At 39.6% G+C, this 12476-nt stretch overlaps 1 protein-coding gene across 1 annotated transcript in view; it reads right to left on the minus strand.

Moving 5' to 3' along the window:
- Nucleotides 1-12476, minus strand: part of LOC133663875 (endothelin-converting enzyme-like 1) — a 176543-nt gene that overhangs the window by 107481 nt on the left and 56586 nt on the right. Inside the window, exons 4-6 of the mRNA XM_062068591.1 lie at nucleotides 11037-11105; nucleotides 10557-10667; nucleotides 1955-2047 (exon numbers count right to left, since the gene is read on the minus strand). Coding sequence (XP_061924575.1) covers nucleotides 1955-2047; nucleotides 10557-10667; nucleotides 11037-11105 — 273 coding nt within the window. The remainder of the gene's footprint in view (nucleotides 1-1954; nucleotides 2048-10556; nucleotides 10668-11036; nucleotides 11106-12476) is intronic.

Here is a 12476-nt window from a genome sequence, read left to right on the forward strand (position 1 = left end):
CCCGACTTCGGATAAGCAGAAGAAGATGGATGGATTGATAGTATTTGTGACTACTGAGAATTGGTATTTTTTGCTCAGTGGCCTTGTGGTTAGAGTGTCCGCCCTGAGATCAGAAGATCATGAGTTTAAACCCCGGCCGAATCATACCAAAGACTATAAAAATGGGACCCATTACCTCCCTGCTTGGCACTCAGCATCAAGGGTTGCAATTGGGGGTTAAATCACCAAAAAGATTCCTGAGCGTGGCCACCGCTGCTGCTCACTGCTCCCCTCACCTCCCAGGGGGTGGAACAAGGGGATAGGTCAAATGCAGAGGGTAATTTCACCACGCCTAGTGTATAAAATCCGCTACACCTCCCTGGTACCGAACTACATGTCAAACTACTTCCTTAACGTAAATGACCGCCATAACCACAACGCCAGGGGGAGCTCCACTAACCACGTTAAACCCAGATTCCGATCTAACAAAGGTCTTAACTCATTTTCTTTCTATGCCACATCAATGTGGAATGCGCTCCCAATGGTATAAAAGAAATAAAAGAAAGGGCATCTCTATCCTCCTTCAAAACCGCAATAAAAGTTCACCTCCAGGCAGCTACAACCCTAAACTAACACCCTCCCCGGATTGTTAATAATCAAATGTAGACAATCAAATGTAGATACTTTATCTTATGCCTTCTGATCTCTCTCTCTCTCTCTCTCTCTCTCTCTCTCTCTCTCTCTCTCTCTCTCTCTCTCTCTCTCTCTCTCTCTCTCTCTCTCTCTCTCTCTATGTCCACTACTTGCTGTTCATATCCTACCAAGTCAGACCTACACTGTTCCAATATCCATTTCTCTGTTCTCAATTGTTGATGACTGATGATAAAAACCAAACCTTGGATTGTAAATAATGTAAATAATTCAATGTGATTATCTTGTGTGATGACTGTATTATGATGATAGTATATATCTGATAGTATATATCTGTATCATGAATCAATTTAAGTGGACCCCGACTTAAACAACTTGAAAAACTTATTCGGGTGTTACCATTTAGTGGTCAATTGTACGGAATATGTACTTCACTGTGCAACCTACTAATAAAAGTCTCAATCAATCAATCAAACACTTAGTGTGTGTGTGAATATCAGTGGTACATTAACTTCAACTTTTTGGTACCTTTCTTTTTTAATTTAATCAAGTTTGCATGGAAATTTTTACAAAGTGTAACTTATATGTTTGTTTTTTTCAAATCTGTTCTCTTAAACCACTATTAGTGACCACCGGTAGTGTTCTTATATATATTTTTTATTTAAAAATGTTTTATTTGAAGAAAGCTTTAATTTAAAAGCTATACAAATAGTTCAAAAACATCACACAAAAAAGATCAAAACAGAGATGAAAATAGATTCAGACCTGCTAACTTCTATTAACAAAGCGTTTGAAGAATCAGTTAGTTAAAGCCTTAATTGCACACCGTGTAAACCACATTTGCATCCTAAATCTTTCCGCATTTCAGCCCCAGATTCAATTGACAGCCAAAATAATTCAGAATCACAGAGCGTTTCTTAATGTTCTGTTTTTCCACTTCAATTTCTGCTTCTCTGGCCCCATTTTACAGATAGCATATATTCCCTCTCACCGTCTCACTGTGTGTTTTTAATCTCTTTTTTGGCTGGAAATGGGAAATCCGGCATTTTATCTTTCAGGTTTTCTTTCCTCATGTGTCCCTCTCTTTAACCACAGAACATCTTGAGGATGTCTGTCAGCATTCTCACAGCTCCAGGGTACAGCCTCCTCCTTCTTCTTGCTCAAAATCCAATTTACCCGTCCTCTTCCGCCTGCCATCATGTCTAACACCCTCCAATGTCCTTTTTATATTCCTTCCTTATACTAGCATTCGAGCTTCATTTATAAGTCCTGCATGGTGGACACCTTTTGTGCATAAGTGTGTGTGTGTGTGTGTAGTACTCACACCAGGAGCCATGCGTTGCAGCTGCCTGAGTGTAATACGGTTATACATCGTGCTGACGTCCCTTCTCTGGTCATCATATTCAGACACAGTTATCTGAAAAGAGATTCAAGTCAACAGTGCACATGCATACAGGAGGTTCTCGATCTACGTACAAGTTCAGTTCCTACGACGTCCTACGTAAGTTGGGTTTTAGTGCAAGCCTGAACTTAAGACGTAAACTAGTCAGTGCAACTGTACCTAATGAAGTGGGTACGGTTGTGTCTTCTGAAAAGGGATGTTGGCTCATTGAGAGGAGGAAGTGTCACCACGCTGCTTAGTTACTACTGTCCATTTTGAAGCAGAGCCTTACACATGTTAAAGGATACCCTCTTCATCCTTCATGATGGTCGCAATATTGAGTGACTTAGACCGGGCTTGCAAACAACGTTGATTATCTTTTCTCCACTTTCTGAGCATTTTACGATCTCTAGCTTTACCTCACTTTTAGTTTCCTTGAAGCACTGCCATCATAAGAATCTGTTTCACGGATGTTGCTCTTCCTGAGTCCCAGATGTTTGCACCTACGTATTCATTTGCTCATAAGTAGTTCTCTTTTTGTAAAGTACAGCCGTCCCACGCTACATCGCGCTTCAAATATCGCTGCTTCGCTACGTTGCTGCTTCACTACAATGCAAATACCGTATTTTTCGGACTGTAAGCAGCACTTTTTTCCTACGCTTTAAACCCTGCGGCTTATAAAACAGTGTGGCTAATTTTCTTTTCTAATCGGCCATAATGTTTTGTACACACAAAGACATTGAAAATGTGTGTTATTTGTTTTTGCTATGGCGCCAGCTTTTAAAGGAGTTCGCTCACGGCAAGTGCTACGGGTTAAAAATGTACTTTTTGTTTTGTGCCTCAAACCAGAAGTATATCCAATCTCGTCTACTATTCGCCTATAGTGTTTTTGCTCGAAACGATTATTTATTCATATATTGTAAGTTTTACAATATAACTAAAACAATTCATACTTACTAAACGTCCCATGTGTGGTGTCTGAAGGGGTGCTTTCATGTATGTTTGTACGCGCTATCGTTATGTAATCAAGCTAGCGTCCGCAGGTAGTCTGTCCATGATGATGACTTTAGTTTTGTTTGATCAGCCGTTTGACAGGCACCTATTGGAACCAATTAAAGTGTAAAAATAGACATTTATAAAACATTTTGTAGCGGTATATATCTGTAGCTTATTGTGCGGTGCAGCTAATATATTTAAAAATAATTATTTATTGAAAAAATCGGTGGGTGCGGATTAAATATCGGTGCAATGTATAACCCGGAAAGTACGGTATATGTATTACAGAGCAGGAGATGTCTTATTCTTTATTATGTAGTGGCGATTGATAAAGATACTCACCAAATTGGACTTCCGTTTCCAAGATAAGGGTAACAATGCTAACAACAACCAGTGCTGCAAAATGCCGCTAAATCAAATTAACCAACTTTTGGGAAGAACAACTTTGATGTCATCTTCAACTCCTGCCTAATCAATAACAGAGATTTTGACTCAAGCAATGTCAAAAGACAACAGCGGCACGTAGCATCGGGGAAAGCACAACACATAAACTATTTTCTACCAGAAGCTGTCCGGCTTTCATTTTCAACATCAATAACACAGCTTTGGCTTAAGCGATGTGGAATGATAACAACACAGACATGCAATGCTAACAACACGGAATGCCAACAATACGGCTAATGATAGGAATTCAAATGCCCCCATTTGGATATCTCGTGAGAGGAAAGGGTTAGGACAGGTTAATCATTTTGCATTGCAGTCTGCTGAAAATGATGGAAAGTGCCACTCTACATAGCAGCTGACGCTGTGGTCAAAGTTGGAATTGCCACGAAACACGTTATGAGATATTCAACAGTCCACTGCCATCTGGCGTCTAAAGTGGATAGTGCACACCCGAAACCATCACATTTCATGTGTCAGGTAAACCGCGACGAATGGGGCCATATGAATCCCCTTCTTACTGTAGCGACACCCGTGGTTTTAGCGCATGGAAGGGCAGTTCTGATTTAGAGGAATTAGCCAGGATGTGGCAAAGTATTTCCACATCGTGGATGTGTTTTAGTAGCCAGGCGACGGCCGTAGCAATGAAGCTTGAAAGATCTTCCAGGCTTTTTTTTTTCCAAGATGGCGCCGCTGTAGTGGCTGATGTTGGCAGGAGATCTCTGCTCTTGTGTCATCCTTTTGTGTTCCTGATTTTTCCCTTTTGTTTTCATGTGGTTTTTTTTTTGCCTTTTGGTTCGGGACACTTTGGGACTGTGTGACAAGGCGTGGCACTTTCGTGACTTCTGTGGTGCTTTTTTGTGTGAACTTCTGGATCTGCCTCCCGGGAGCCTTTTGGCCGTGGAGATAAGATGCTGGGTCTCTGCCACACCACAGTCCGTTTGGAGAGACTGGAGGAGATGCGGATGATGAGACAGGGCTGCGGCGCTGGCGCTGAGCGTCGGGACTAACAAGCTTCACAGTTTCTTGGTTGAATGAGAGGTATCGGACACCTCGGTCTCTTTAGATGCATCCTTGCTCATCGGTGCAGACTGGACACTGGCCGAGTTTTGGTGGGCGGCCGAGGGCATACTTTTTCCGGGAGACTCCCGAATTTCAGTGCCTCTCCCGAAAATCTCCCGAGGCAACCATTCTCCCGAATTTTTCCCGATTTCCACCCGGACAACAATATTGGGGGCGTGCCTTAAAGGCACTGCCTTTAGCATCCAAGTTTCAAGTTTCAAGTTTATTATTCTTCGGTCAATCGTCAACAAAATAAACAAACAGTTTGTACATTCTTAAATTGAAAATGAAAATGTTGCAGACCGAAAGGGTTTAGGCTGAAGTTGAACACTTATTGTGCCTAACCCTATAAACAATGTCAAGTACAAAATAAACTTCCGAAAATTATTGAATGTCCATTGTACAACATATTATAAATACACATTATATATAACATAAACACAGTTCAATTATATACACAGTAAAGGCATGTGAAATATCCTTGTAGACATGTTAAACCTTTGTACCAATTTATATACTATATACAAACAATTGTACTTCCATTATTTTTTATAACCCACATTTAGTATTTTAATAAACATTGATCATAGAATTAACTACTGTGTTGATTCTAGAGTGATATATTTTTTCAAGACATTGGTCTTAAAATGTTTTTTAAATGTGTGAATAGAACTGGAACATTTTAAGGAATAATCCAAGCTGTTCCACAGTTGAACCCCCCTGACAGAAACACATCTACTTTTTAAGCTTGTTCTTATCTTAGCTTTCTGGAAGACAGCTGAACCTCTGAGGTCATAGGGATTCTCTCTGGGTTTAAACCTCTCCTGTAGACACCCAGGCAGCATGTGGTTATGAGCTTTGTACGTCACAATAGCAGTGTTGAGGTCAACAAGATCGTGCAGTTTTAATGTTTTTAATTTAATAAACAGAGCATTGGTATGGTCATGATAATCTGCATAATTTACAATTCTAATCGCTTTCTTTTGAAGTAAGAATATAGATTTAATGTTTGTTTTGTAATTGTTACCCCAGATTTCGACACAATAATTAAGATAAGGGAGTACAAAAGAATTATATAACATGATAAGAGCCTTTTGATTTACGGAGTTTTTTATTTTATGTAACATAGCAATATTTTTTGCCATCTTTGTCTTAAGTATATTTATGTGCAGTTTCCAATTTAATTTATCATCTATATGGATTCCCAAAAATTTTGTTGAATACACCCTTTCTATCTCCATATCATCAATTCTTATATGACACTGTTTGTTATTTTTCCTATTTCCAAAAATTATATATTTTGTTTTATTTAGGTTGATTGATAGTTTATTGGCATCAAACCATTGCTTTAGTATGTGGAGTTCACTCTCTACAGTCCCTAAGAGATGGCCAAGGTCTTGCCCAGAACAGTACAGACTTGTATCATCAGCAAAGAGAATACAGTTGAGTTTTTTAAAGATTTTACAGATATCATTAATGTACAATAAAAACAATTTTGGTCCCAATACAGAACCTTGGGGTACTCCATGTGTTATAATCTTTTTATCTGAATCTACATTATTCATATGCACGTACTGTTCTCTGCCACCAAGATAACTTTTCAACCAATCATGAGCAAGACCTCTAAAACCATACCTCTGCATTTTGTTTAAAAGCAATGTATGATCGATGGTGTCAAAGGCCTTGCTCAGGTCAATAAAAACGCCAACAACAAACTCCCTCTTATCAATTGCAGTGGTTACCTCCTCAACTAGTTCCATCACTGCCATGGAAGAGGACCTGTTTGGTCGAAAGCCGTATTGGTGTTCACTTAGCAAGTGTTGCTTGTCAATAAAACTGTCTAATCTTGACACAAATAATTTTTCAAGGATTTTTGAAAATTGTGAGAGTATAGAAATAGGCCTATAGTTGGTGAACTGATGCTTATCTCCACTTTTGAAGATGGGAATAACTTTTGCCGTTTTCATTTTCTTTGGGAAAACACCTTTTATAAAAGAAATATTACATACATAAGTGAAGGGAACAGCTATAAAATCAACAATTTCCCTGATCAGAGAAAAGTCCAAGTCACTGCAGTCTGTTGACTTCTTGTTTTCTTGAGAATTTACAATTTCTGTGATTTCACTTTCATGGACAGGGGAAATAAAAAACGATTCTAAGTTGCTTTGAATGGTATGTTCATTAAATTTGACACTGTTTTCGGGTTGTACAATTTCATTTGCTAAATTAGGTCCAACATTCACAAAGAAGGTGTTAAAAGCATCCGTTATTTCCTTAGGGTCATTTAGAGTTTGATTATTTTCTATGAAATAGCTTGGATGTTCCTTATTTGTCATGTTTTTTTTAATGATACCATTCAAAACTTTCCACGTACCCTGGATGCTATTTTTATGTTGTTCTAATAGGTTACAGTAATATGTTCTTTTGCTGTGCTTTATTATTTGTGTTAACTTATTTTTATACGTTTTATATTTGTGTTCAGTTTCTTTGGTTCTGTGCTTTAAATGTCTTCTGTAAAGATAATTTTTCTTTTTGCAGGACTTCAATAGTCCCTTTGTGATCCATGGTTTGTCCTTAACAGTGCTGTCCTTAATGTAATGTTTTTTCATTGGACAGTGCTTATCATACAATGTTATGAAAATGTTGAGAAAATGTTCGTATGCCTCATCTGGGTCTGTGGAGGTGTAAACCTCCCCCCAGTCTTGAGCACATAACTCAGACTTGAATGCTGCCATAGTTTCTGGCGTTTGATGTCTAACAAATCTATATTGAACTGCTTTTTTGGTCCCTCTCTGATCAAAGAAATTGTGGAAAATACTGAATACAGGTAGATGATCACTTATGTCATTGAGTAGTAGTCCTGCTGTTATTTGATTCTCAGGTTGATTGGTGAAAATGTTATCTATCAGTGTGGCAAAGTCTACTGTTATTCTGGTAGGTTTTATGATAAGGGGAAAAAAATTATTACTGTACAATCCTGTTATAAAATCGGTTGTTTTGGTACTGTCCATGGGATTCAGAAGATTAATATTAAAATCACCGCACACAATATGGAGCTTGTTTGACTTATTAAACAAATAGTCCAATTTTTGATTAAATGTGTCTAGACATGATCCAGGTGTTCTATAAACACAACTAACATTTATTTTTTTTGATTTTTCTACTTCAATTTCTACAGTAATACATTCAAAAATTCCAGCTATAGCAGTTGATTTGCTGTCAATTTTCCAACATTTTAAATCATGATTTACAAAAAGTGCTACTCCTCCTCCCCTTTTTCCAACTCTGTTTGTGGTGAATAATTCATAACCATCCAATCTCATATCACAACACTTGTTCTCATCGAGCCAAGTCTCTGAGACTGCAACAATACTAAATTTTTTGAACTGGCTCAGATATTCACTAATATTGTCAACATTTTTATACAAGCTTCGGCTATTAAAATGTATTACAGTAAAAGATTTGTCCATATTCACACATTTAAATTGTTCGTCTGTGTAGTACTCACAGTTTCTGGTAATGTTATTGTAAAGATTGCAGTCTGGATCTATATCACTGCCAAACTCATTTGAATTACAGTTATAATTGATGTTGTCATAAAAATCTAGTTGAATATGATTATAATTATTATACAGTTCTCTACTATGAATATTATCAGTACTTCTACATTCAGATTCCTTATTACCAATATTAGTAAAGATATTTTTTAATTCACTTTCCATTATATTTTAATTTATTTTTCTTTGTACAAATGACACATTTGTATCCACCTCCAGTGAAACATTTACACTAAACACACACACACACTTAATATGATTATATAGTTCAGGTCTTAAACTCACTGTGACTCATAAACACACTTTGTTGATGAGACCGTTATGGAGAGTCTTTATACGCCTTGATGTAGCTGTCTGCCTCGGCTACTGATCCGAGCCAAACGCGGATGCCGTCCGTCTGTGTGATGCGGAGCTTGGCCGGGTAAAGTAGCGAGGGTTTGAGTCCCATCTTGTACAATGACGCCATCACAGTCCGGTAAGCCCTCCGCTGTTTCACTACCTCTGGAGAGTAGTCCTCATACACTCTGAACGTGTGCCCGTGATATTGCAGCGTACCCCTCTTCCTTGCCTCCCGAATCAGCAGGTCTTTGCTCTGGAAGCGATGAAAAGAAAGCAGGATAGGTCGGGGCTTGTCCCCGTGTCTCGGCTTGGGAGCCAGGCTGCGATGAGCGCGGTCCAGCTCAGGTGGAGAGGCGAATACTTCCTCACCAAGTACTTCTTTCAGCAGCATGGAGAAAAACTTGGTAGGTTGCGGGCCTTCTATCCCTTCGGGTAAGCCAACTAGCCGGGCATTACTCCGCCTGCTCCTTCCCTCCAGGTCGGTGAGCTTAGCCTTTAGCTTCTGGTTGTCAGTCTGTAGCATGTCACAAACAGCCTCCACCTGCTCCAATCGCTGATGTATCGAATCGGCATTTTCTTCCAGAGAGGACAGTCTGTGGTTATGACTGTTGACTGTGTTTTGAAGTCCGTCCAGTTTCTCGTTCACCTCGTTAAAGGATGTTTTAAGCTCTGTTAGCAAGGTTGATCTATGGTCCGACAGTATGGCTATCAGCTCAGCCTTGCTAACGGCTGCAGCATCGACCTCTGCCTTCTCTTGTGGTTTTGCAGATTTGGGAGGCATTATTGTGGTGAAGCGAGTTTTTTATGAGTCGTAGTTGTAGAAAATAAATTTACCAGCGGTTAGATGCTCGTAAAATACAGGTCGGGTGCATGTCAAAAAGGTAGAGTTTAAGCAGGAGCTGGAGGCTAACACATCTTCACGCCATGATGAAGTCACACCCGCACGGATCCTCTACAACTTGTCGTCACGTCCGCTTTTCCTCCATACAAACAGCGTGCCGGACCAGTCACATAATATATCAGGCTCTTACACACACATAAGTGAATGCAAGGCATACTTGATCAACAGCCATACAGGTCCCACTGAGGGTGACCGTATAAACAACTTTAACACTGTTACAAATATGCGCCACACTGTGAACCCACACCAAACAAGAATGACAAACACATTTCGGGAGAACATCCGCACCGTAACACAACATAAACACAACAGAACAAATACCCAGAATCCCTTGCAGCACTAACTCTCCCAGGACGCTACAATATACCCCCCCCCCATCTCCCGAATTCGGAGGTCTCAAGGTTGGCAAGTATGGCCGAGGGTGGAGTCGGCTCTCTTGGTTGCTTTGTTGGGTCTGCTCCTGTCTCTGGCCATGCACCACCCACCCCAGCAGACGATGCGTGGAACACCGCAGAGGCCACCACAGTGTATATGTTTTTTGTTGTTGTTGTTTTACTTTTGTGGCTGTGTGTAGAAGTGACTGGTTGCATCAGCTCTGCTCTTTTAATGTCTTGAATATCCTTTGTGTTCTTTGATGTTTCCCTCTTACACACATGTTTACGTGTGCTATGGCTATTAGGTGTTTTTATTTTTTACTTTGGCCTCAGTCTGGACCCCCTCTCCAGGGGCCCAGGCTTAGATTGAATTTTTTTTCTCTCACCCCCCGTCCTCCACAGCGTTTACCTGTTTCTCATATTTTTAGTAAAGGGGGCCGGAAGTTGGCAGACCCGTCAGCGATCCTGTTCTGTCTCCCTGTAATGTTTGTCTGTTCTTGAATGGGATTGTGCTGAAAATCTTTATTTCCCCTCGGGGATTAATAAAGTATTTCTGATTCTGATTGTACCGGTGAGGACTGTAATCTACAGTAGAACACACTTGAGGCCACTACAAGCATGAAACAAGTGTAAAGGTGACTATATTATTTCATATTTAGAAGGCTGTATTATTGTTCAAAAATATTTTATTGTTTATGCTTTATCTATGAAATAATTTGATGTATTAATATTAAACGTACTTCTCGGAAATTAATTTAACTCTTGTCTGCGATAAACAACGGACGGCTAAATTAATAATTTATAGAATTGCGAACATAATCTGGAAAACGTTGTAACACACATATGCTTACACAGAAACATCAAAATCAACTCACATTGGCCAGACGGGTCTCCAGCTCTATAATCTCTTTGGACTTTTGTGTAGCGTTGTGAGCCCCCAGCATGCTCAGTAAGCGCTCCATCAAGGCCTTGTAGGCCGCCAAGATCTGAGAGGAACAAGGACAGCACTATTTGAGGGACGGAGCATCATCGATAACAGCAGGTGATGAAGTGACGCGGCGAGGTGGACAGCACAACAAAAGCGCAGTGAGAGACAGGAGAAAACAGGTGGATTAATGCGGACGAGTGAGGGGTGAAGACATAAGTGGGGATGGGAGGCAAAGAAGCGAGGGAAGGAACAGTGAACTCGGTGACAGTGACGGATGCAGGAAGGAATCATGAAGGAAGGGGGTTAAAAATGGTAGTGGTAAAACAGGAAGTGAGAGCAGAAAGGCGGAAGTGCATGGAAACAAATAGTAATGGAAAAAAGAAAATGATGGATGGTCACAATAAACTGGAAGGTAGAGTTTTTTTACCTTCACACTGTCCTCATCCTCACCCAAGTAGAGGCTCCTCTCAGGCAGTGTTAGTCCCTCCTGATCAATCTTTACACACACACACACACACACACACACACACACACACACACACACACACACACACACACACACACACACACACACACACACACACACACACACACACACACACACAGATGCATGCACACGCACGCACACACACAGAGATTTTAATATGATGATCAAAAATAGTGCCAATATTTACAAGCTAATAAATCCTCCTCCAACTGATTATCATCACATTTATTTGAGCTTCTTCCAGCCCTTTGAATATTAATGCTACTCAAAATGAATGCGAAATGTAGGGCTTCGGGTTTGCACATTAAATTCTAACATTATAGACACATGTGTTCCTCATTGCAATGACATTATTGTAAAAGGTTTTGCTTGTGACGACATATTGTATCAACTCTTTACTGCAGGAAAAGATGCCATATTTTATAACTGAAGTGAGGGCTCAAAATAAACCCATCACTGTGAAGTGGTAACATTTCCATTTTCTCTGGCCTGTCATGGAAGAAAAATATTGATACTGAAAAAGTCCCATAAAATACATAAAGTCAAATGCCCCAAGGTCGCGCAAATCACAATGTTTCCAACGTTTTCCGGAAAGTCGGGTAAAACTTCAGAGCTCTGTCATGCTTTACTGTACGTCTCATGGGACCATGAAAGCATTGAGCGGGTATGTGTACTTTTCAAAAGAACCAGCATCAACAAGGGAGGATAAAAAAAACAGAAGAAAATAAGCAAAATATACACCAGAAGTGACATCAAGAAGTGGTTTCAAACCCGTGGGCAGCCAAGAAATGTGTTTGAAATTAAATCAATTACATTTTTTTGTCTTCCGGTATGTTTTTTTTAAATAGTCCCACACTATTGCACTTATTTGAACCTCCTCCATCATTGGTAAGGTAAGCTAGTAAAAATGAACTGCACTGATTCCCCTGATTCTGCATGAGGGTGAGTTTATTTTTACTGTTGTAATTGGTGTGATACGTGTAAACTAGGGATGTCCCATAATGGCCTTTTGCCGATATCCGATATTGTCCAACTCTTTAATTACCGATATCAACCGATACCGATATCAACCGATACCGATATGTAAGGTCGTGGAATTATCACACTATTATGCCTAATTTGGACAACCAGGTATGGTGAAGATAAGGTCCTTTTAAAAAATAATAATACAATAAAATAAGATGAATAAATTAAAAACATTTTCCTGAATAAAAAAGAAAGTAAGACAATATAAAAACAGTTACATAGAAACTAGTAATTAATGAAAATTAGTAAAATTAACTGTTAAAGGTTAGTACTATTAGTGGACCAGCAGCACGCACAATCATGTGTGCTTACGGACTGTATCCCTTGCAGACTGTATTGATCTATATAGATATT

Source organism: Entelurus aequoreus, linkage group LG13, assembly GCF_033978785.1.
Source record: "Entelurus aequoreus isolate RoL-2023_Sb linkage group LG13, RoL_Eaeq_v1.1, whole genome shotgun sequence".
Classification (NCBI taxonomy): domain Eukaryota; kingdom Metazoa; phylum Chordata; class Actinopteri; order Syngnathiformes; family Syngnathidae; genus Entelurus; species Entelurus aequoreus.